At 40.9% G+C, this 26,553-nt stretch overlaps 1 protein-coding gene and 1 long non-coding RNA gene across 2 annotated transcripts in view; one reads left to right on the top strand and one right to left on the bottom strand.

Annotated features, from left to right (window-relative positions):
• sema3ab (sema domain, immunoglobulin domain (Ig), short basic domain, secreted, (semaphorin) 3Ab) overlaps window positions 1–19,364 on the top strand; it is a 28,955-nt gene extending 9,591 nt beyond the window's left edge. The window contains exons 3-16 of the mRNA XM_062061168.1: window positions 1,506–1,625; window positions 2,793–2,883; window positions 3,663–3,782; window positions 3,946–4,088; window positions 6,426–6,540; window positions 6,618–6,687; window positions 6,760–6,904; window positions 8,808–9,027; window positions 9,093–9,184; window positions 9,264–9,305; window positions 11,924–12,081; window positions 15,661–15,728; window positions 18,490–18,635; window positions 18,765–19,364. Coding sequence (XP_061917152.1) covers window positions 1,506–1,625; window positions 2,793–2,883; window positions 3,663–3,782; window positions 3,946–4,088; window positions 6,426–6,540; window positions 6,618–6,687; window positions 6,760–6,904; window positions 8,808–9,027; window positions 9,093–9,184; window positions 9,264–9,305; window positions 11,924–12,081; window positions 15,661–15,728; window positions 18,490–18,635; window positions 18,765–19,250 — 2,016 coding nt within the window. The 3' untranslated portion in view covers window positions 19,251–19,364. The remainder of the gene's footprint in view (window positions 1–1,505; window positions 1,626–2,792; window positions 2,884–3,662; window positions 3,783–3,945; window positions 4,089–6,425; window positions 6,541–6,617; window positions 6,688–6,759; window positions 6,905–8,807; window positions 9,028–9,092; window positions 9,185–9,263; window positions 9,306–11,923; window positions 12,082–15,660; window positions 15,729–18,489; window positions 18,636–18,764) is intronic.
• The window catches only part of LOC133658784 (uncharacterized), a 36,220-nt gene continuing 15,524 nt past the window's right edge, over window positions 5,858–26,553 (bottom strand). Inside the window, exon 3 of the long non-coding RNA XR_009827527.1 lies at window positions 5,858–5,962. This is a non-coding gene — a long non-coding RNA (uncharacterized LOC133658784). The remainder of the gene's footprint in view (window positions 5,963–26,553) is intronic.

Here is a 26,553-nt window from a genome sequence, read left to right as displayed (position 1 = left end):
GTTACTCTTATATGTGTTCCCCCACACTTTATGTTACTCTTATATGTGTTCCCCCACACTTTGTTACTCTTATATGTGTTCCCCCACACTTTGTTACTCTTATATGTGTTTCCCCACACTTTATGTTACTCTTATATGTGTTCCCCCACACTTTGTTACTCTTATATGTTTCCCCACACTTTATGTTACTCTTATATGTATCCCCCACACTTTGTTACTCTTATATGTGTTCCCCCACACTTTATGTTACTCTTATATGTAGTCTCCCACACTTTGTTACTCTTATGTGTTCCCCCACACTTTATGTTACTCTTATGTGTTCCCCACACTTTATGTTACTCTTATGTGTTCCCCCACACTTTGTTACTCTTATATGTGTTCCCCACACTTTATATTACTCTGATATGTGTTCCCCAACACTTTATATTACTCTGATATGTGTTCCCCCACACTTTATGTTACTCATATATGTGTTCCCCCACACTTTATATTACTCTGATATGTGTTCCCCAACACTTTATATTACTCTGATGTGTTCCCCCACACTTTATGTTACTCTTATGTGTTCCCCCACATTTTATGTTACTCTTATGTGTTCCCCCACTCTTTGTTACTCTTATATGTGTTCCCCCACACTTTATATTACTCTGATATGTGTTCCCCCACACTTTATGTTACTCTTATATGTGTTCCCCCACACTTTATATTACTCTGATATGTGTTCCCCAACACTTTATATTACTCGGATGTGTTCCCCCACACTTTATGTTACTCTTATATGTTTCCCCACACTTTATGTTACTCTTATATGTATCCCCCACACTTTGTTACTCTTATATGTGTTCCCCCACACTTTATGTTACTCTTATATGTGGTCTCCCACACTTTGTCACTCTTATGTGTTCCCCCACACTTCCACACAGTAGCTGATATATGGCAATCTAAGTGCACAATACTATATACGCATTGCCCTATAATCTAACACATATTTTACCTTATTTAATTTTAAAGTACTCTTAGACATTTTTTTCTGTACATGTGCAATATGAGATTTCCATGTCAGATCGTCATCCAGTATCACTCCTACAAATCTAAGTTTAGAAACCCTTTCAATATCAATTCCATCTATTGACAGTTTGATCGTTCTCTCCCTTTTCCTCTTACAAAAAAATCATAAACTTTGGGGTTTTTTTACATTTAATGATCATTTATTAACATCAAACCATCTCTTACGTTTAATCATTTCCTGTTCAATAATGTTTGATAACACTTTTGAGTCAAGTCTCGAACTGTAAAAGTTGGTGTAAAAGAGTTCAACATTCTGTGAGTACAGGATTTTTTTCTTGCACAATCTGAGCTAGAGCACATCCACAAGGTGTGGTTCTGTGTGGGATCGCTCCCATCCCTTCTAGACCTCTGTGTTTACCCATCATGTCAACTGTGAAGTGAGTCAGCAACATCCGATCTAATGTGTCAACTAAATTATTCTCTGCTTTGTCCCGCAGAAGGAGTGTGCAAACTTTGTGAAGGTGTTGCAGCCCTTCAACCAGACGCATATCTACGTGTGTGGAACAGGCGCTTTCCATCCTGTGTGTTCCTACCTAGAAGTGGGTAAGAAATTAGAGGTAAGTCTTTGATCTGCTACGGTGTCTAAATATCCCACTATGATGGATGTATAGAACTCTTTGTAGCTTTTGAGGGAAGAGTGGATGGTGAGATCGACAGGCGGATCGGTGCGGCGTCTTCAGTAATGCGGACGCTGTATCGATCCGTTGTGGTGAAGAAGGAGCTGAGCCGGAAGGCAAAGCTCTCAATTTACCGGTCGATCTATGTCCCCATCCTCACCTATGGTCATGAGCTTTGGGTTATAACCGAAAGGACAAGATCACGGGTACAAGCGGCCCAAATGAGTTTCCTCCGCCGGGTGGCGGGTCTCTCCCTTAGAGATAGGGTGAGAAGCTCTGTCATCCGGGAGGAGCTCAAAGTAAAGCCGCTGCTCCTCCACATGGAGAGGAGCCAGATGAGGTGGTTCGGGCATCTGGTCAGGATGCCACCCCAACGCCTCCCTAGGGAGGTGTTTCAGGCACGTCCGACCAGTAGGAGGCCACGGGAAAGACCCAGGACACGTTGGGAAGACTATGTCCTGGGAACGGCTCGGGATCCCCCGGGAGGAGCTGGACCAAGTGGCTGGGGAGAGGGAAGTCTGGGCTTCCCCGCGATCCGACCTCGGATACGCGGAAGATGGATGGATGGATAGTTCAAGACTTACGGTCATTAGAAAACATCACTGCACATCATAATGGCAGCTACACTTTCAATCTGAAAGCTCCAAAAAAAATGATTTGGGAATGTCAGGCGGGACAGATTGAAAAGCTTATCGGGCCCCAGAGTCTTAATTTGCCCAGATCTGTTATAAACACTGCGCTTTTTATTTCTACTGCAGTGCTTCCGCGGTTACTGCAAATGAATATCAGCTCCAAATACCAGTCGTTGGCCTCCTTGACTACTAATAATCGGTATCATGAAAAAGAAAATATGGGTCGAGCTCTAGTCTACTGTTACATCCGCTACGCAAACTAGCAGTGGGGAGGCTCGAAAGCCGAATATTTGTTCTCAACATAAATCATAACACTGAGCTAATACTTGTAAGATGGGGGCACTGGCAACCCGAGACATCATTGTACTCTGATCCTTTCTGACGATTGTTTGAAAACCAGAGCCACATGTCGAGTAATTGAACGTTCAATAAATGTATTTCACTTTGGTGACTTTGTGTCCGTCTGTTCATTCAGGACAACGTTTTTAGACTGCTGCCTCACACGGAAAACGGCAGAGGAAAAAGTCCCTACGATCCGAAGCTGCTGACTGCATCCATGCTGATTGGTGAGTCCGGAACACTCTGGGACAATAATGGGCGACTCATTAAAATGTGGGATTCCTGAAAACACCCTCTTTTATTTCCACATATATATAGTTGTAACGACGTTAAAGTGACACGTACAAGGCAGGCCTGTCATTCACTCAAAGTGGATACGCTTTGTAGTCGCTGTTTACCCACTCAGAACCCTTCATTGGGAGGTCTGTTTACCACTATTTCAGTCTAAGTACCTCCTTTAGAAGCTTGCAGACCACACTTCCCCAGCTTTTGCTTTGCGACAAATCGTCAGTCTTTGGTAAACAAAGCCCATAGTGAAGACCAGACAGTCCTATCTGTCACCAATTATCAACTGTCACATTTTGTGACATCGCACGATTTAATCTGACAGATGGCTTCTTTCCAGCCTGTCACTCCTCATCTCAGCCTGCTTTTTGTTCTAGACTCAGCAGCCTTATTATGGACTCCCACCGTCTGGCCTGTTGTCATCCATCCATTGGGACAACCCTGGTTAATACTCATTACCAATAAGACAGATGTGTTTTTAAATGTATGTAATTAAAAAAATATATACAGTGTATATGTACGTATACATATATATATATATACACACATCATTGACAGTTAAGCTTATTATATGATGTCAATGATGCCACATTGACCACACCCCCACCACCACAATTATGATGGCAAGCTGGGGGAAACCCTGTATCCCTTCAGAAAATCTAAGCCCTGGTAGGAAAATACGGCCCATTGTGCCAACACACTCATTTCTTTGTGCTCCCAGATGGTGAATTGTATGCTGGGACATCAGCCGACTTCATGGGGCGGGACTTTGCCATCTTCCGCACCCTCGGAAAGCATCACCCCATCAGGACGGAGCAGCATGACTCCCGTTGGCTCAACGGTGAGCAACTACATTTTCTTTGAATGGACCGTCGATGCTGGAACATAACCAGACCTTGGCCAGGTTTGGTTTTAGGATCAACTAAACTGGCTCACTGTCTCAAATGTGTCTACCAAGTGCAATGGCATTGTTCTTGAATACAGTGTGCTTTTTCATGTGGCAGATCCACGATTCGTGGGCGTTCATCTGATTCCAGAGAGCGACAACCCAGAAGATGACAAAATCTACCTCTTCTTCAGAGAGAACGCCATGGATGGAGAGCATGCTGGGAAAGCCACACATGCTCGGATCGGCCAGCTCTGCAAAGTACGCACAATAGAATCCCATCCACACCTTTATTTTTGACAAGCTCAGCATTTGTGTGAATAGTACCGTATTTTCCGGACCATAGGGCGCACTGGATTATAAGGCGCATTAAAAGGAGTCATATTATTATAATTTTTTTTCTAAATGTAAGAGACTTCCTTGTGTTCTACGTCAGTGTTTTTCAACCTTTTTTGAGCCAAGGCACATTTTAATTGGAAAAAATGCAGAGGCACACCACCAGCAGAAAACACAAAAAAATGAAACTCAGCAGCTGATATTGACAATAAAAAGTCGTTCTCGCAATTGTTGGGTAAGATTGTAAACCATAACGAAGCATGCATCAATATAGCTCTTGTCTCAAAGTAGGTGTACTGTCACCACCTGTCACATCACACCCTGACTTATTGTGAGTTTTTTGCCGTTTTCCTGTGTGTAGTGTTTAAGTTCTTGTCTTGCGCTCCTATTTTGGTGGCTTTTTGTCTTTATTTAGTATTTTCCTGTCTTCCTTTGAGCGATATTTTCTGCATCTACTTTGTTTTAGCAATGAAGAATATTTCAGTTATTTGTATCCTTCTTTGTGGGGATATTGTTGATTGTCCTGTCATGTTCGGATGTACTTTGTGGACGCTGTCTTTGCTCCACAGTAAGTCTTTGCTGTCGTCCAGCATTCTGTTTTTATTTACTTTGTAGCCAATTCGGTTTTAGTTTCGTTCTGCATAGTTTTCCCTAAGCTTCAAAGCCTTTTCTTGCAGCACTCACCTTTTGTTTATTTTTGGTTGAAGCATTAGACACCTTTTTACCTGCACCCTGCCTCCCGCTGTTTCCGACATCTACAAAGCAATTAGCTACCTGCTGCCACCTACTGATATGGAAAAGTATTACACGGTTACTCTGCCGAGCTCTAGACAGTACAGCCACTCAACAACACATCATTTGCAGACTATAATTACTGGTTTGCAAAAAAATATTTTTAACCCAAATAAGTGAAATTAGATAATCTACCACGGCACACCAGACTATCTCACAGCACACTAGTGGTGGAAAAACACTGGTCTACATAACATGTAATGGTGGTTCTTTGGTCAAAATGTTGCATAGATGATGTTTTACAGATCATCTTCAAGTAGCTTTCTGACAGTCGCTTCAGAATGCACCGTTTTGTGGGCGGTCTTATTTGCGTGGCTCACCTTTGACAGTGTCTTTTCCCCATCATCTTTGTTGTAGCGGTGTAGCGTGCGAAGATGGGAGTGGAAGAAGTGTCAAAAGATGGCGCTAACTGTTTTAATGACATTCAGACTTTACTTCAATCAATAACGGAGCAGTATCTCCTCATCCGTGGCTCACTAGTGCAACAACAACGCCCGAAATGTGTCCCGTGAAAAAACGTCCGACTGGAACGCTCTAATAACTAAAGTTCCTTGGGTGAATAATGTAAACTCACTATACCGGTATGTTTTAGCGCTTTCATGGTGAGTTTACTGACAGATATAAGTAAGAACTTTACACTACTTTATATTAGAAATGGCAACAGCGGAGGATGAATGTCACATAACAAGAAGATAGAGAAAAAGAAGAAGCTTATTGACTACGGTATCGACACGGACTACAAAGGCGGACGCATGCAAATTTTCATGACTTATGCAGATCTTAAATACGCTCAAATTTTCAGGACTTATGCAGATCCCAAATACAGATCAGCAGGTTCCAGAAGGTCAGAAAAGTTGCTTTTGCATAATATTGCAAAACAAAACGCCAGAGTATATGTCTTACCTTATACACACACACAGCCCTGCGATGAGGTGGCGACTTGTCCAGGGTGTACCCCACCTTCCGCCCGATTGTAGCTGAGATAGGCTCCAGCGCCCCCCGCGACCCTGAAGGGAATAAGCGGTAGAAAATGGATGGATTATACACACACCATCATAATACTCCTATGTTGAAGCACAGTACAATCCATCAAGTGGTGTGGCTTCATAGCTTACCAAAGTCATATTAAAACATTTTTAAAGATTTTTAAGCACAGTGTGTAATGTTCTATATTTTCAATGGAACATATAAAATGTTGGTGTTGTTTACGTGAGTCATTTTGCAGTCTACACGTATCTCTTATGTGTGACTGCCATCTGCTGGTCACACTTATCACTTCGACATGTACCAAATAGAATAGCTTCGAGGTCGGTAGGCACAACCAGAATCATTCTGTACATTAGGCGCACTGTCGAGTTTTGAGAAAATGAAAGGATTTCAAGTGCGGCTTATAGTCCGAAAAATACGGTCATTCTAGGACTTGTATAACGCTGCCAATCAATCACGGCCACCTGTCACCGCTGTCCACAGAACGACCTCGGGGGTCACAGGAGTCTGGTGAATAAGTGGACCACCTTCTTAAAGGCACGACTTGTTTGCTCGGTGCCAGGAAGCAATGGCATCGACACACATTTCGATGAACTCCGTGAGTTACAACTCCATTTCTTTGCGAAAAACTGACCGTGCCCTTCATTTAAGTAAATGTCTTTTTTTGTCTTTCAGAGGATGTTTTTCTCATCAGCACAAAAGATCCAAAAAGCCCAATCATCTATGGAGTATTTAGCACATCCAGGTATGGCAGCTGGATTTTGAGATAAATCGAAATAAATTGCACAGCTGAACCGGTTCTGTTTCTTACAATCAGCAACATCTTCAAAGGATCGGCTGTGTGTATGTATAGCATGGCAGACATCCGCAGGGTCTTTCTGGGCCCTTATGCTCACAGAGATGGACCCAACTACCAGTGGGTGCCCTACCAGGGGCGCGTTCCTTACCCACGGCCTGGCACAGTAAGTCTACCAACTTTAATTGCACTAGATCAGAGGTGTCAAACATACGGCCAGATGAGTTTTCCATAGGATTGTACGGTATACCGGTATTAGTATAGTACCGCGATACTAATGAATCATATTCGGTACTATACCGCCTCTAAAAAGTACCAGTCAACCACCCCCGTTGTCATCGTCACAATGTAAACAAATGCCATGGGTGGAGCTACACCTGACATCCACTGTAATGATACCAAGTACAGGTGCGTATATAGTCGATACTATGACATCCACTGTAATGATACCAAGTACAGGTGCGTATCTAGCTGATAATACTATGATTACATCAATATTTTTTAGCATCACAAAATATTTTTTCGTTTAAAAAAAATATATATATATTATGTTTATAAACTCAGGAAATACGTCCCTGGACACATGAGGACTTTTGAATATGACCAATGTATGATCCTGTAACGACTTGGTATCGGATTAATACCTAAATGTGTGGTATCATCCAAAACTAATGTAAAGTATCAAACAATAGAAGAATAAGTGATTATTACATTTTAACAGAAGTGTAGATAGAACATGTTGAAAGAGAAAATAAGCAGATATTAACAGTAAATGAACAAGTAGATTGATAATTAATTTTCTACCACTTGTCCTTCATAATGTTGACAAAATAATAAACATAGGTTTAATGTATCCTAAGATTTTTTTGTTAAAATAAAGCTGATAACGCCATTTTTTGTGGTACCCTTTATTTAGAAAAGTATCTAAAAGTATCGAAATACATTTAGGTACTGGTACCAAAATATTGGTATCAGGAAAACACTAGTTTGCCAAGTATAAAAATGAGCTGAATTGTTTTAATGAAAGAAACTATTGTCCACCAAGAGTCACAATATCAATTCTGTCAGGCAAGCAAAGTTTGGCTGCTGTTTTACGACCTCTGCTTCGAACACCTCGTTCTTTGGCACCCTCATTTTCCCAAAATGTCTGTCAAAAACGAGAAAATTGTAACTCAACCCTCTTGGATACTTTTCTACCTCCATGTATAATTTGTTTAGTTCACACAGGATTAATAGGTGGACTTGACAAATAAAGTGTTTAATACCTAAAATACATTTGATCTATTTATTAGTTATTTTGTTCAATCCCAGATAGTCCATTGTGTTCTAGAAAATGCACTATTTTTTTCCTCGGAATTTTCCACTAGAAATGTTTTGCCAAGAGGATCATGTGTGATATGTACATTTTCAGAATGTGTTCTATTTTGGGCCAAAGTAAAACAAAACAAAACAAACAAAAAAAAAAAAACTGAAATTGACTTAGCATGCTAACATTGGCGTGCTAACTTTTTAAGCTAGTTTTGCAACCGTTTACCCCAGACTCATAACCTGGTACGTGGCACTTGTTAAATGTTAGCATGCAAACTTTAGCATGCTAGCAAGCTTACCTAAGCATGCTTACTTTTTCCATCTAATTTTACACTTTTCTCTCTATTGCCACAGTCATATAACTTGATATATGAAACATGCTAACTGTTAGCATTCTAAGGTGAGCACACATGCTAAATGTTAGCATTTTCATGCAAGCATGCTAACATTTTAGGCTAGCTCTGTGGCTCATTTTGTACATTTAAACCTAAAACTCACGGATTAGGACGCTCGGCACCATCTTCAAAGAACAGCAGTTTCCAGCGGTTCCCTGCCAGAGGTCCAGGGCACAGATAGCGGGCCCATCCAAATTTCCGCGGGAATTTGAGTTTTTGAGTTGTCATGCCATGATTTTATCAGTCCAGCCCACTTAGGGATACATTTTTCTCCATGTGGCCATTGAGCTAAAATGAGTTTGACACCCCTGCACTAGATCCTTTCCCCAACTGGACGATTGCAATGCCTAATGATTCTCTTTTCAGTGTCCGAGCAACACATTTGGAGGATTTGACACAACCAAAGACCTCCCTGATGAAGTTGTAATCTTTGCCAGAAGCCACCCGGCTATGTTCAATTCTGTGTACCCGATTAACAACAGACCGAGCATAGTCAAAACTGACGTGGACTATCAGTTCACACAGATAGTGGTGGATAAAGTAGAAGCAGAAGATGGCCAGTACGACGTCATGTTCATAGGAACAGGTAAGACTTTGTCACTGAAAGACTTCTTCCAGAACAACTATGTCATACCATCATTCATGGTCCAGATTTAGGAACGGTTCTTAAGGTGGTGACAATCCCAAGAGGCTCCTGGCATGACCTGGAGGAAGTCCTGCTGGAGGAAATGACCGTTTTCAGGGTAAGTTATTCTCTCCTCACTTCTATTTGAATCCTTGCGGGCCATAAATGTTGTAAGTCCTCCATGTTGTGTGTTACAGGAGCCAACGGCTATTAAAGCAATGGAGCTTTCAACAAAACAGGTACATATGCGAATCAAAACATTTGACTTGCTGTTTAATTTCAGATTTGTGAGTGTCGGACAAGACTTTATTGGCCCATGGGATGTAACGTGACACTAGTCCAGGGGTCGGCTACCAAAAAATCCAAAAAAAAATCTGTCTGGAGCTGCAAAAAATGAAAAGCCGTATATAAGTCTTGTAATGAAGGAAACACAGGACAGGTGTCTATATTAGCTATAATAGCCTACTATCAAAATGACTGTCGCAGGCTGAAGCAAATCCTTGACAGAAATGTTGAAATGTAATATTTATTCTACACATTTTTACAACATTAGAAACCATTAGTAAATCAGAGGCTATTCAGAAGGTGAGATAACTCCTGGAAACTACTGACTTTTAATGGCCAAAAGGTATAGATGTGTGTGTCCAAGTTATGGTTGTCTTCTTTTAATAGATTTATCACAATCTTAGGCAAGCTCGGTAGCGTTTGCTGTGGTCTGGAACAACATGGCACACAAACAACTATCTGAAATGCAGCCAATATTACATACAGACAATGTGTCATTGTCATGATCCGTGGTCCGGATCATGTTTTTGTTATTTTCTATTAGCTTTGGACTCTTTTAGTTCCTGTTTGTGACATCTCTGAGTTTGGTTTGGTTACCATGGTTACTTATTATTTCCACCTGGCTCTGATTAGTGTTCGCCCGCTCACCTGCTACGTGAGCACTAATCAGAGGCATTATTTAAGCCTGCCTTTGCCAGTCAGTCGGCCTGGCGTCATTGTTCGATTCATGCCGTGTCCACGTAAGTCGTGTTTATTTCATGCCACAGTTTCGTGTTTGTTACAAGCCATAGTTTATGCTGTTTGTTTCATGCCACAGTTTTGTGTGTGTTCCAAGCCATAGTTTATGCTGTTTGTTTCATGCCACAGTTTTGTGTTTGTTCCAAGCCATAGTTTATGCCGTTTGTTTCATGCCACAGTTTTGTGTTTGTTCCAAGCCTTGGTTTATGCTGTTTGTTTCATGCCACAGTTTTGTGTTTGTTCCAAGCCATAGTTTATGCTGTTTGTTTCATGCCACAATTTTGTTTGTTCCAAGCCATAGTTTATGCTGTTTTTTTCATACCACAGTTTTGTGTTTGTTCCAAGCCATAGTTTATTCTGTTTGTTTCATGCCACAGTTTTGTGTTTGTTCCAAGCCATAGTTTATTCTGTTTGTTTCATGCCACAGTTTTGTGTTTGTTCCACGCCATAGTTTATGCTGTTTGTTTCATGCCACAGTTTTGTGTTTGTTCCAAGCCATAGTTTATGTTGTTTTTTCATGCCAGTTTTGGATTTGTTCAAAGTCATAGTTTATGCTGTTTGTTTCATGCCACAGTTTTGTGTTTGTTCCAAGCCATAGTTTATTCTGTTTGTTTCATGCCAAAGTTTTGTGTTTGTTCCAAGCCATAGTTTATGCTGCTTGTTTCATGCCACAGTTTTGGGTTTGTTGCAAGCCATAGTTTATGCTGTTTGTTTCATGCCACAGTTTTGGGTTTGTTCCAAGCCATAGTTTATGCTGTTTGTTTCATGCCACAGTTTTGGGTTTGTTCCAAGCCATAGTTTATGCTGTTTGTTTCATGCCACAGTTTTGTGTTTGTTCCAAGCCATAGTTTATGCTGTTTGTTTCATGACACAGTTTCGTGTTTGTTCAACGCCATAGTTTATGTTTGTTTACCTCATGCCCTGCCAAGATTTCTTAAGATTAAAATCATCTCCTACCTCGCGCTGTCGTCCGGAGTTGTCCGTTCTGCATTTCTGGGAGAACGACCCCGCAGTGAGCCGCAAACCCCCTCGTGACAGTCATGAGACATGCAAAACTAAATTATATACAAAGAGGATAAAAGGATATTAAATGACCTCCACTTTTCCAAAAAAAATTAGGCATAATTAAGATTAAGATTAAAGTACCAATGATTGTCACACACACACTAGATGTGGTGAAATTTGTCCTCTGCATTTGACCCATCCCCTTGGGTGACGCATTATGTACTTACAGCTAGCCTAAATAGCATGTTAGCATCGATTAGCTTGCAGTCATGCACTGACCAAATATGCCTGATTAGCACTCCAACAAGTCAATAACAACAACAAAGTGCACCTTGCGTGAATGCACGCACAGTATAAAACTTTTGGTGGACAACATGATATGGAGTGGCAGATTTTACATGTAAACAAACTGTTGCGTCACAGTCCACACTATGGCGAGTTCAAGTAACGCCGAAATGAGTAGGACAAAAACGATGTTGACCAAATAGTGTCATCAGTGAAGCATACACACAGACATATTAAACTGTGGTAGTTCTAACAATTGGGAAGGTTTGTGTCATGTTTGTCCTCAAACTAAAAACATACTAAAATAAACAAAAAACAAATATTCCCCCCTTTTTCCATTTTCAATCATTTAAAAATGCCACTAGGGCGGCACTAAAGAGCCGCGGGTTGCTGACCCCTAATCTAGGAGCTCATTTATAATCACATAAACACCTTAGTGGTTTCTTATTGAAGGAAACAACACAAATCACTTAACAAAAGTGTTAATTGAGTGTATTAACTATAAAGAAGCTAACAAACTAATATGTAATGATTGTGTGTACAGCAACAACTGTACTTGGGTTCAGACCTTGGCATCTCCCAGATGCCTTTGCACCGCTGTGAGGTCTACGGGAAGGCCTGTGCTGAATGTTGCTTGGCCAGAGACCCTTACTGTGCCTGGGATGGCAGCGAGTGCTCCAGATACTTCCCCATGGCCAAAAGGTACCGCTTATATTTGGCTTTCATCTCACTCATATACACTACTTAAAAGTATTCCCATGATCTGTCTGCTGTAGTGTTGTCCTGATACCAATATGTTGGTACCGGTACCAAAATGTATTTCGATACTTTCCGGTACTTTTCAAAATAAAGGGGACCACAAAAAAATTACATTATTGCCTTAATTTTAACAAAAAAAATCAAATAACATGTTTATTATTGTAATTTAGTCCTTAAATAAAATAGTGAACATACTAGACAACTTGTCTTTTAGTAGTAAGTAAACAAACAAAGACTCCTAATTAGTCTGCTGACATATGCAGTAACATATTGTCATAGAAGTATCAACTACATACGCTCCTGTACTTGGTATCATTACAGTGGATTAAGTTAAAGTTAAAGTACCAATGATTGTCACACACACACTAGGTGTGGTGAAACTTGTCCTCTGCATTCGACCCATCACCCTTGTTCACCCCCTGGGAGGTGAGGGGAGCAGTGAGCAGCAGCGGTGGCCGCGCCCGGGAATCATTTTTGGTGATTTAACCCCCAATTCCAACCCTTTGATGCTGAGTGCCAAGCAGGGAGGTAATGGCTCCCATTTGTATAGTCTTTGGTATGACTCGGCCGGGGTTTCAACTCACAACCTACCCATCTCAGGGCGGACACTCTAACCACTAGGCCACTGAGTAGGTCAGTAGATGTCAGGTGTAGATCCACCCATGGTGTTTGTTTACATTCGGGAGCGCTAGCTTTTATTCGCGGTGACGCCGGTGAGCTATTGTATCCTCCTACGGTGTGTAGTGAAGCATGTTTAGCTATTCCTCGTCCTCCAGTGATAATGCTACATGTAAGAAACACTTTATTTTTCACCATGGAGGCCAGGATTAGTGATTTAGTGGCTAAAACACTCCCGACTGCGGATGGATGTTAGCCACTAGCTAGCTAGCTAGCTAGCTATGTCTTAAAGCTCCTCTTCCTGAGGGTGTTTCAGTGTTATAACTTCATCTTTATGGTTAGTTTTTAGGCCAAAATGCGTCCATTCTCCCTTTTCTGCCTACACACTGTCTGCTTGTAAGTACTCTGTGTGTGTGCACTGCTGAACATGCTCCTCTGCTCGTACAACCAGCAATGACACGACGTGACGACGACCGGTACTTTTTAGAGGTGGTATAGTACTGAATATGATTCATATATGGCGGTACTATACCAATACCGGTATACCGTACAACCCTAGTGTGGTGTAGTGTAATTCACCAGATGTTACATACAGGTTGAAAGCGTATTTTTGCCTGAAAGTCATCAGTTTTGAGCTTTTATATTTGTACCATTCAGATATATTTATATGTTGTTAAAACGGTGCTTAGGCACAACTACAATGTTCTGTTCAAAGAATGAAAAATGTTTTCATTAAACCGTATACTTTGTTTACTGTTACAAAAACCAGTGATGGTGATATGTGGTGGCTGGGTGATGAAACGTTGTTTTTTTTCCCACTTTTGAGTTTACCAATGAAGTGAATTTTGAATTATATTTATGTAGCACTTTTCTCTAGTGACTCAAAGCGCTTTTACATAGTGAAAGCCAATATCTAAGTTACATTTAAACCAGTGTGGGTGGCACTGGGAGCAGGTGGGTAAAGTGTCTTGCCCAAGGACACAACGGCAGGGACTAGGATGGTGGAAGCGGGGCTCGAACCTGGAACCCTCAAGTTGCTGGCACAGCCACTCTACCGAGCTATACCACCACTAATGTAGTGCATTTACAGTGCAGCCTCCCACATAAAGCTCTGGTTTTATTGATTCAAAATCCCATTACTACTAACTTTATGTTAAGAAATGCCGAAACCTCACCTCTGACTACAAACACAGCAACATATTTGCAACTAGGGTTGTACGGTATACCGGTACTAGTATAGTATCGTGGTACTAATGAATCAAAAACAGTACTATACTTTTTTTTTTTTTTTTCAAACAAACGGTTCCCCATATTTATTATGACATTGCTGGTTTTACGAGCAGAGGAGCATGTTCGGCAGCGCATACACACGGAGTACTTACGAGCAGACACAGTGTGTAGACAGAAAAGGGAGAACGGACGCATTTTTGGCATTTTAAAGATAAAGGTGAAGTTATAACACTGAAACGCCCTCAGGAAGAGGCGCTTTAAGACATGGCCAACTAGTTAGTGGCTATTATCTATCCGCGATTGGCAGTGTTTTAGCTACTTCTAAATCACTAATCCTCGCCTCCATGGTGACAAATAAAGTAAGTTCCTTACAAGTATATTATCACTGTAGGACGAGGAACAGCTAAACATGCTTCACTACACACCGTAGGAGGATACAATAGCTCACCGCTAACAGCAGGCTAGCATCCACTGTAATGATACCAAGTACAATAGCGTATCTAGTAAATACTAATATAATTACATCGATATTTTTATCGTCACCAAATTTTTCGTTTTTTCAAAATTCATATTATGTTTATAAAGTCAGTAAATACGTCCCTGGACACATGAAGACTTTGAATATGACCAATGTATGATCCTGTAACTACTTGGTATCGCACCGATTCCACAACTTTGGGTATCATCCAAAACTAATGTAAAGAATCAAACAGAAGAATAAGTGATTATTACATTTTAACAGAAATGTAGATAGAACATGTTGAAACAGAAAATAAGCACAAATTAACAGTAAATGTATTTATTTATCATTATAAATGAACAAGTGGATTAATAATTTTCTACCACTTGTCCCTCATAATGTTGACAAAATAATACACATGTTTAATGTACCCTAATATTGTTTGTTAAAATAAAGCCAATAATGCCATTTTTTGTGGTCTCCTTTATTTACAAAAGTATCAAAAAGTATCAAAATACATTTTTGGTACCGGTACCAAAATATTGGTATAGGAACAACACTAGTTTGCCATGTATAAAAATGAGCTGCATTTTTTAAAAGTGACCAATGTATGATCCTGTAACTACTTGGTATCTGATCGATACCTAAATGTGTGGTATCATTCAAAACTAATGTAAAGTATCAAAGAAGAGAAGAATAAATGATTACATTTTAACAGAAGTGTAGATAGAACATGTTAAAACAGGGAAAAAAAAGCAGATAAACAGTAAATGAACAAGTGGATTAATAGTCAATTTTTTACAGTTTTTCCCTCGTAATGTAGACAAAATAATAGGTGTATAAATGACACAATATGTTACTGCATACGTCAGCAGACTAATTAGGAGTCTTGGTTTGTTTACTTACTACTAAAAGACAACTTGTCTAGTATGTTCACTATTTTATTTAAGGACTAAATTGCTATAATAAACATACGTTTCATGTACACTAAGATTTGTTGTTAAAATAAATGTCATATTGTGTGGTCCCCTTTATTTAGAAAAGTATCGAAATACATTTTGGTACCAGTACCAAAATATTGGTATCGGGACAACCCTACTAGCAACTAATGATTGAATGACCGGTCATGCCCTCTGCTACCAATCATTTCTTTAGAATATACACACATACAGTGTCAAGGTCATTGCGTGATTAAGGTCTTTGTATTTCTGCAGGAGAACCAGGAGACAAGATATCCGGAATGGAGATCCTCTAACACAATGCTCAGATCTGCAGCAACATGGTATGATAACCCAAACTTTAGTACAATACATTGACTTAAGTCCTACTCAGTCGATACCAATTTTCTTTAAAATAGCAAAATATATACAGGAGTAACATCGAGTATAGGCCGACAAGTTTGGACACACCTCGTCATTCAATGTGTTTTCTTTATGTTCATGACTATTTACATTGTAGATTGTCACATCAAAACTATGAATGAACACATGTGGAGTTATGTACTTAGCAAAAAACTGTGAAATAACTGAAAACATGTTTTATATTCTAGTTTCTTCAAAATAGCCACTCTTTGTTTTGATCACCGCTTTGCACACTCTTGGCATTCTCTCCATGAGCTTCAAGAGGTAGTCACCTGAAAGGGTTTTCCCTTCTTAGGTGTCATAGTTTTGATGCAGTCAGTGACAATCAGTGTTGGGACTAACGCCGTTACTTTCGGCGGTAAATAGTAATCTAACGCGTGAATTTTTATATTCAGGAACTCAGTTACCGTAACTACATGATGCGTTACTGTGTTATTTTACGTTATTTTTTATGTAGTATCGGCTAGAAACTGAGAAGATCTGAGTGTATTTTATTGGAGCGCTGCAGAAGAGGCGACGGAGAAGAGGCGCGCTCGGTGTATGTGTGTGTGTGGGAGGGGGCGTGTCTGTGTTTGCTAACAAGACGTCATGGCGAAGCCCGAAGCCGAGTTTCTTAACATGGAGATATTCTCACTACTTTTCTTTTGTCGATCACAAAGAAAATACAATTTTAGTTAAATGTAAGTTGTGTCTTGGATCAAAGATCCTATCCTAGCAATTCAAATCTGCTGAAACAGCTACAAAAGCAACATTCTTCGACGAAGCTAGTAAAGAGAGACACACTTCACCTCCTAAGCAACAGCGGCTGGATTTTAACGAGGCACTGCTAGCCAGGACAACATTGTTTGAGCAATTGCAGCGTGTGTGCTACAAGACATGCAGGCTATTTCTACAGCGGAGTCACCCGCTTTCAGGCAGCTAATTAGCATGATACCGGGCGTCAAATGGCACCTGGACAGTGAGTACATAAAAATGGAAAGCGAGCTAAAGAAAACACTCCAAACTCTGCCTCTGCTCATCATTCAGCACTGAAGGTACACACATTCTGTCAATTCTCTTATATACTCTTTCATTCTAGACTTCTAGAGAGTTCGATTATCACATCACTCGAAATGTATAGACTATAAAGTTCACAAACATAAAGAGGGATGCTAGTGGGCCAGGCCAATCTTTCCTTATCTCTAAACTAAAACTGGGGAAATGTGTAGAGTGTTCTGGGCTTCAGACATGATTTTATTTCCGAATTCCTTGAGAGAAAAAAATGCCTGGTTAGGCTTTGTGTATGTAGTGTGTGCCTTCCTTGCTTTACAGCTATGTTATTATGCTGTTTGTTACTTGTGTATGTTATGTTGCAGCTATTTAAAATAGTTTTGTCAATTTGTTCTGGCCTGAAACAAATTGGCCCTTTGAAACATATCTTTGTCTTTGTGTGTTGTATGTAGACCACATTGCTTAGCAGAGTTCAGTGGTGCAAATGCATGTCAAGTTCATCAACAGATTGTATTATTCTCCAGTGCAATAACAGTACTGAAATGAAGGCTAAAAGAGCATTAAAGGGGCCTTAAAAAAATAAATGTTATATTATATTATATTATATATATATATATATATATATATATATATATATATATATATATATATATATATATATATATATATATATATATATATATATATATATATATATATATATATATATATATATATATATATATATATATATATATATATATATATATACACACTACCGTTCAAAAGTTTGGGGTCACCCAAACAATTTTGTGGAATAGCCTTCATTTCTAAGAACAAGAATAGACTGTCGAGTTTCAAATGAAAGTTCTCTTTTTCTGGCCATTTTGAGCGTTTAATTGACCCCACAAATGTGATGCTCCAGAAACTCAATCTGCTCAGAGGAAGGTCAGTTTTGTAGCTTCTGTAACGAGCCAAACTGTTTTCAGATGTGTGAACATGATTGCACAAGGGTTTTCTAATCATCAATTAGCCTTCTGAGCCAATGAGCAAACACATTGTACCATTAGAACACTGGAGTGATAGTTGCTGGAAATGGGCCTCTATACACCTATGTAGATATTGCACCAAAAACCAGACATTTGCAGCTAGAATAGTCATTTACCACATTAGCAATGTATAGAGTGTATTTCTTTAAAGTTAAGACTAGTTCAAAGTTATCTTCATTGAAAAGTACAGTGCTTTTCCTTCAAAAATAAGGACATTTTAATGTGACCCCAAACTTTTGAACGGTAGTATATATATATATATATATATATATATATATATATATATATATATATATATATATATATATATATATATATATATATATATATATATATATATATATATATATATAGTTACTTTTAACAGTAACATTACTTTTTGGTGTAAGTAACTGAGTTACTTTTGAAATAAAGTAACCAGTAACTGGAACTAGTTACTGGTTTTCAGTAGCTAACCCACCACTAGTGACAATCTACAATGTAAATATGTAAATAGTCATAAAATTAAGAAAACGCATTGAATGAGAAGGTGTGTCCAAACTTTTGGCCTGTACTGAATATGAAGGACTAGAGAAAAAACATGGCTACCACGAGCATAATTAACAGAACTTCAGGGGTGCATTTAGGATTTTTTGTAACTTTTATGCTGTGAATCCCTGTGTAGACGAACTAAGCGGGCAGAAAACTCTGGAGGACAAGACAATCTATGGAGTGGAGAACAGCAGCACCTTCCTGGAGTGCAGCCCCAAGTCCCAGCGAGCATCAACTTACTGGCAGTACCAGCGCTCGCCCGACCAGCGCAAACACGAGGTTGGCACTTCTTCCGATGTTCTGTTGACACGAGAGTCTGATACTGTTTGCAGAGCGAGTACAACACATTTCTGGGTCATTTGATACTTTTTACTGTTTGAATTGTTCATGTTTTCCCACAACTCGCAGATCAAATCCGAGGAACGTTTTATCCGCACAGAGCAGGGTTTGTTGATCCGCACCCTGGACAAGAAGGACTCTGGGATCTACCTGTGCCAGGCGGTGGAGCACGGCTTCATGCAGACTCTTCTCAGGGTGACTTTGGAGGTGATCGACACCGAGCGCCTGGAGGATCTACTCAACGGAGAGGACAAGACCGCCGCCAACGCTTCCGTCCAGGACTTCCAAGAGCCTCCCAATCGCAAGCTCTGGTACCGAGACTTCCTGTCATTGGTGAACCACCCCACTCTGAATAGCGTGGACGAGTTCTGCGAGCAGGTTTGGAAGAGGGAGAGGAAGCACAAGAAGCAGAAAGCTCACCTGGTGCAGCAGGCGCAAATGCACCAGCAATATCCGCAGAGGGTCGTGGCGGCCAAGTGGAAACACCTGCAGGAGAGGCAAAAGGGGCGCAATCGTAGGACCCATGAGCTGGAGCGGGCCCCCCGCAGTGTCTGAGTCAGAAACTTGGACTGCGCTGATCTGAAAGCGAAACTACAGACTGAGCAACAGACTCATTCCAAATGGACTCAACTGTAAACTTATTTCTTCCCCTTGTTTGGGGTGTGGCATCACCCCAAAGCAGGTTATCTCAGCCGGCCTCAGCAGGCCTGATGACTGCTACAGGACAGTGGCAAATAGCACAAAAACTGAACACACCTCACGGACGTTGAATGGCTTCATGCAAGAATTTATTTTGGACATGGTCCCGGCGTTGAGGTCACACGGGCTTCAAGTTGAGAGGAAAGCACAAATGGAAGTCCCAGAAGCAGGGAAAGAGACGGAACACTGGGAGCAACAGACAACCACTTGATGACAAAATATGTAGCTAATAATGTGTACATACTGTGACATATCAAAAGGGAGTATTCATGTTTTCCTTCTTCTGATAGTTCAATGTACAAAGCTAGAAGAGGTTTGAACCGGGAGATGTTGTACTCAAGTGTGTGTGTGCCATCAATAAGCTTCACAACCACATGTTTTATACATGTCTCATCAGAGCAGGCCTGGGCAATTATTTTGACTCTCATGGGGCCAGATTTAGAGGAAAAAAATGTGTCTGGGGGGCCGGTATATCAGATTTTTAGGAACACTAATACAAAAATAATGTCTGATTGAATGCTAAAAAACTTTATGACAGACGGCCTTAAAAAACGGAATGGAATTTTAAGTTTTTTTTACTGAATGCGACACCCAGAATGTACATGAAAATAAAGAATGTGGGATTTACAATATTACCTATGACCGATAAAACACTGAATATTGACAACATATGAATGTCACACCCCCTTTCCAACCACATATTTTACAATCAACAAAAATGCAACTAACAACGAAATATGAACACAAAGGGTAAAAACAAAACACCTACAATTTGATATATCTGACAAATCACTAAGTTGTAGAACTTTGTTGTAAAAATCTCATTCCGCGTCTGTCTCAGACTCTGGAAACACTCTGTGGAAACGCTCCCCACCCACACTGCTTGGTCTGAGCTGCTGTGACTTAGATAACCATAGTAACTAACTACATCCCTCGCCTGGACGCGGGTCACCTGGGCCCCCCTCTGGAGCCAGGCCCGGAGTTGGGGCACGATGGCGAGCGCCTGGTGGCCGGACCGAAGAGGCAATGTGGGTCCCCCTTCCAATAGTCTCACCACTCATGGGAGGGGCCACAGAGGTCGGGTGCGTTGTGAGCTGGGCGGCAGCCGAAGGCAGGGTTCACTTGGCGGTCCGATCCTCGGCTATATAATCTAGCTCTTGGGACGTGGAACGTCACTTCGCAAGGAGCCTGAGCTAGTGCGTGAGGTGGAGTAGTTCCGGCTGGATCGGACTCACTTTGACGCAGAATTCCACCCAAATGCCTCCCTAGGGAGGTGTTTAGGGCACGTCCGACCGGTAGGAGGCCACGGGGAAGACCCAGGACACGTTGGGAAGACTATGTCTCCCGGCTGGCCTGGGAACACCTCGGGGTCCCCCGGGAAGAGCTGGACGAAGTGGCTGGGGAGAGGAAAGTCTGGGCTTCCCTGCTGAGGCTGCTGGATGGATGGTAACTAATTAGATGACCATAGTAACTAATTAGATCCCTCGCCCGGACGAGGGTCACCGGGGCCCCCCTCTGGAGCCAGGCCCGGAGTTGGGACATGAAGGCGAGCGCCTGGTGGCCGGGCCGAAGAGGAAACATGGGTCCCCCCTCCAATAGTCTTACCACTCATGGGAGGGGCCATAAAGGTCGGGTGTGTTGTGAGCTGGGCGGCAGCCGAAGGCAGGGCACTTGGTGGTCCGATCCTCGGCTACATAAACTAGCTCTTGGGACGTGGAACGTCACTTCGCAAGGAGCCTGAGCTAGTGCGTGAGGTGGAGAAGTTCCGGCTGGATCGGACTCACTTTGACGCAGAATTCCACCCAAATGCCTCCCTAGGGAGGTGTTTAGGGCACGTCCGACCGGTAGGAGGCCACGGGGAAGACCCAGGACACGTTGGGAAGACTATGTCTCCCGGCTGGCCTGGGAACACCTCGGGGTCCCCCGGGAAGAGCTGGACGAAGTGGCTGGGGAGAGGAAAGTCTGGGCTTCCCTGCTGAGGCTGCTGGATGGATGGTAACTAATTAGATGACCATAGTAACTAATTAGATCCCTCGCCCGGACGAGGGTCACCGGGGCCCCCCTCTGGAGCCAGGCCCGGAGTTGGGACATGAAGGCGAGCGCCTGGTGGCCGGGCCGAAGAGGAAACGTGGGTCCCCCCTCCAATAGTCTCACCACTCATGGGAGGGGCCATAAAGGTCGGGTGTGTTGTGAGCTGGGCGGCAGCCGAAGGCAGGGCACTTGGTGGTCCGATCCTCGGCTACATAAACTAGCTCTTGGGACGTGGAACGTCACCTCGCTGGGGGGGGAAGGAGCCTGAGCTAGTGCGTGAGGTGGAAAAGTTCCTGCTGGATCGGACTCACTTTGATGCAGAATGCCACCCGAACGCCTCCCTAGGGAGGTGTTTAGGGCACGTCCGACCGGTAGGAGGCCACGGGGAAGACCCAGGACACGTTGGGAAGACTACGTCTCCCGGCTGGCCTGGGAACACCTCGGGATCCCCCGGGAAGAGCTGGACCAAGTGGCTGGTGAGAGGAAAGTCTGGGCTTCCCTGCTTAGGCTGCTGGATGGATGGTAACTAATTAGATGACTATAGTAACTGGTATATCATGCAAAAGCGCACATTCCAACCATTGAAATGCTTAGTATAGTTGAAGACTTACGGTCATTAGAAAACATTACTGCACATCATAATGGCAGCAGCACTTTCCATCTTAAAAGATCTAAAACAAATTGGGGAATGTCTGGTGGGGGCCAGATTGAAAAGCTCAACTTAATTTGCCCAGGTCTGCATGAGATTCTTGCAAGTGTATCATCTCGGTGCATGGAATACTACATAATATATTATTTCACTACACCCTGTATTTATTGATGAACTGTCATTTGGATATTTTGAGTAATGTGCCAGAACGAGCTGGCATTGACGAAGTGTTGTATCGGACCAAGTGTATTATCATGACTACTGTCGGCATTATCTGATTGATTGAAACTTGTATTAGTAGATTGCACAGTACAGTACATATTCCGTACAATTGACCACTAAATGGTAACACCCCAATAAGTTTTTCAACTTGTTTAAGTCGGGGTCCACGTTAATTAATTCATGGTAATATCTAATGAGATGTTTGTCAACATCGATCATATGAAACATTCAACAATAACAAATATCCAGACTGCCTTGCTTGATGTTATTATGTTACTATGTAAAGTGGTGCAGGCATGATATCATCCAAGTAAACCTAAGCTGCAGATGAACAAGCCGGAATGTGAACAACATGTAAATATAATGTAGATAATCCATGTTTGATGACAGTGCATGTGAATACTATTGTAGTGTTCCTCTCTCTTATACCACTTGTCGTTTTGTTTGCTTGTACAAGACTATTCCGACGTTTGTAAATATTCCGACTATTGTGTATACAAGTATAGAATTGGTATTTCCCGAGGAAGCTATTCAAGATGGGGTATAGAAAACTAATTTAAGCGAAATTAAAAGTTAATTGTGGATACAAACATGTACACAACAGACACGTTTGTATTCAAAATGCGGTATCAGTTTGTCACTTTTAACTTGGGAGTGTTTTCCATGCATGGACAGTGGAAGGTAAACAATACTATCCATTAGAGATGTCCGATAATATCGGCAGCCCGATATTATCGGCCGATAAATGCTTTAAAATGTAATATCGGACATTCCTATCCATTACATCATACATCTGTTGTTTGCCCTAAATGTCAAAATATGTTTTTGTTTTTATCCCAACCATACCACCTACCCCCCTCCCAAAAAAAGAAAGAAACAGCAAAAAAAACAAAAGTAGTATCTACAAATACATCAGTTAAATAAACAAAAATACATTAATAATAAAAAAAATATATATATATAAACACATTTAAAAAAAAAATATATATATATATATATATAAATATATATAAATATATACATACATACACACACACACACACACACACACACACACATATATACATACATACATATACATATATATATATATATATACACACACACACACACACACACACACATATATATATATATATACATACATACATACATACATACATATACATATATATATTATATACGTATTATATATATATTATATACATATTATATACATATATATATATATATATATATATATATATATATATATATATATATATATATATATATATATATATATATATATACACACACACACACTCATACATACATACATACATACACACACACAGATAAAAAAAATATAATAAATAAATAAAAAATACATAAACAGATAAAAAATACACACACACACAAAAATTATAATAAATAAATAAATAAAAAATAAAATGTAATATTGGAAATTATCAGTATCGGTTTAAAAAAGTAAATATTTATGACTTTTCAAAACGCCGCTGTGTACACGGACGTAGGGAGAAGTACAGAGCGCCAATGAACCTTAAAGGCACTGCCTTTGCGTGCCGGCCCAGTCACATAATATCTACGGCTTTTCACACACACAAGTGAATGCAGAGCATACTTGGTCAACAGCCATACAGGTCACACTGAGGGTGGCCGTATAAACAACTTTAACACTGTTACAAATATGCACCACACTGTGAACCCACACCAAACAAGAATGACAAACACATTTCGGGAGAACATCCGCACCGTAACACAACATAAACACAACAGACCCAAATACCCAGAACCCCTTGCAGCACTAACTCTTCCTGGATGCTACAATATACACCCCCCGCTATCCCCCCAACCCCGCCCACCTCAACCTCCTCATGCTCTCTCAGGCAGAGCACATCCCAAATTCCAAGCTGCTGTTTTGAGGCATGTTAAAAAAAATAATGCACTTTGTGACTTCAATAATAAATATGGCAGTGCCATGTTGGCATTTTTTTTTCCATAACTTGAGTTGATTTATTTTGGAAAACCTTGTTACATTGTTTAATGCATCCAGCGGGGCCTCACAACAAAATTAGGCATAATAAATGTGTTAATTCCACAACTGTATATATCGGTATCGCTTGATATCGGAATCGGTAATCAAGAGTTGGACAATATCGGGATATCAGCAAAAAAGCCATTATCGGACATCTCCACTATCCATGATTTGAAGTGTTTTGTACATGCTGTGTGACACCTGCAGCGGGACTATTAGTATATAAATCTATCATAAGAACATGTAAATAAAGAGAGAATATATGATTCCAAGTTGGGTAAATGCATCATGACATGTTCTGTTCCAATAAATGTCTCTTCTGAAGAATGCTTTTAACACATTTGTTCTTCGTTTCACAAACTTTCTGCAGGCGAGCTACTTTTCAATTGACCAAGTGGAGGAGATCTACCTCATTCATATACAGTGGTGGTCAAAAGTTTTCATACACTTGTAAAGAACATCATGTCATGGCTGTCTGGAGTTTCCAATCATTTCTACAACTCTTATTTTTAATAGAGTGATTGGTCACAAAAAAAACATTCATGAAGTTTGCTTCTTTTATGAATTTATTATGGGTCTACTGAAAATGTGCTGGGTCAAAAGTATACATACAGCAATGTTAATATTTGCTTACATGTCCCTTGGCAAGTTTACCTGCAATAAGGCGCTTTTGGTAGCCATCCACAAGCTTCTGCTGGAATTTTTGACCACTCCTCTTGACAAAATTGGTGCAGTTCAGCTAAATGTGTTGCTTTTCTGACATGGACTTGTTTCTTCAGCATTGTCCACACTAGAGATGCGCGGATAGGCATTTATTTCATCCGCAACCGCATCACAAAAGTCGTCATCCACCCGCCATCCACCCGAACTAACATTTTATCAAAACCACAACCGCCCGCCACCCACCCTTTGTTATATATCTAATATAGACGATGCAAGGCAGAAAGAAGACTGAGCAGTTAGCATTCCAAAACCCACAATGCATCTCTGCCATGACCCGCCCCCGCCGAATTCTTATTGGTTGGCGTGTGTGTGACGATGGCTGCTCGATCGCGGTTTTCTGCTGCATATTTCACTACGTCCAGCTTGTAATCTGCAGTATATGATTTCCTTTTCGGTGCCATTTTAGTTCAGTCCTTCTCAGTTTTTATAAGTTACCGCCAACGTTGATGTGGTCCATTTTAAAAGCTCCGGCAGTAGCGTATAGCAGTTAGCATTCCAAAACCCACAACGCATCTCTGCCATGACCCGCCCCCGCCGAATTCTTATTGGTTGGCGTGTGTGTGACGATGGCTGCCATTTGCTTCGTCGCTGACGCGAATGAAATAAATAATATTATTTGATATTTTACAATAATGTGTTAATAATTTCACACATAAATCACTCCAAAGTATACGTCGCACCCATGGCCAAACTATGAAAAAAACTGCGACTTATAGTCCGAAAAAATATGGTATGTATTTTTTTTTCTGAATTGGTTCAACCGCCACCCGCCCGAATCTATTTAAAATCTATTTTTTTCGTCATGCACCCGCCCGACCCGCGGATTATCTGCGGAGTCCGCGGTTGTGTCCGCAAACCGCGCATCTCTAGTCCACACGTTTAAGTCAGGACTTTGGAAAGGCCATTCTAAAACCTTCATTCTAGCCTGATTTAGCCATTCCTTTACCACTTTTGAGGTGTGTTTGGGGTCATTGTCCTGTTTGAACACCCAACTGCGCCCAAGACCCAACCTCCGGGCTGATGATTTTAGCTTGTCCTGAAGAATTTGGAGGTAATCCTCCTTTTCCATTGTCCCATTTACTCTGTAAAGCACCAGTTCCAGAGCATAATACTACCACCACCATGCTTGACATTAGGTATGGTGTTCCTGGGATTTCAAACGTCCCCTTTTCTCCTCCAAACATATTGCTGGGTATTGTGGCCAGACAGCTCAATTTTTGTTTCATCTGACCACAGAACTTTCCTCCAGAAGGTCTTATCTTTGTCCATGTTATGTCAGATGAAACAAAAATTGTTAATTACTTCCTTTCTTTCATGAAGACAAGAATATAAGTTGGTGTATTACCCGATTCTGATGACTTGCATTGATTGGAATCAGCTGCTAACGTCCACATTTTCAAATGGATAGAAATGTGTCCAATACCACATGAAAGTGGTTGCTTTTTGCCATCTTATTCGTCCAGTGTCCATACTCCTTTTAATGCACTTCACAAGAA

This window comes from Entelurus aequoreus, linkage group LG10, assembly GCF_033978785.1.
Source record: "Entelurus aequoreus isolate RoL-2023_Sb linkage group LG10, RoL_Eaeq_v1.1, whole genome shotgun sequence".
Taxonomy (NCBI): Eukaryota; Metazoa; Chordata; class Actinopteri; order Syngnathiformes; family Syngnathidae; genus Entelurus; species Entelurus aequoreus.
This window is presented reverse-complemented; position numbering and strand designations above follow the sequence as displayed.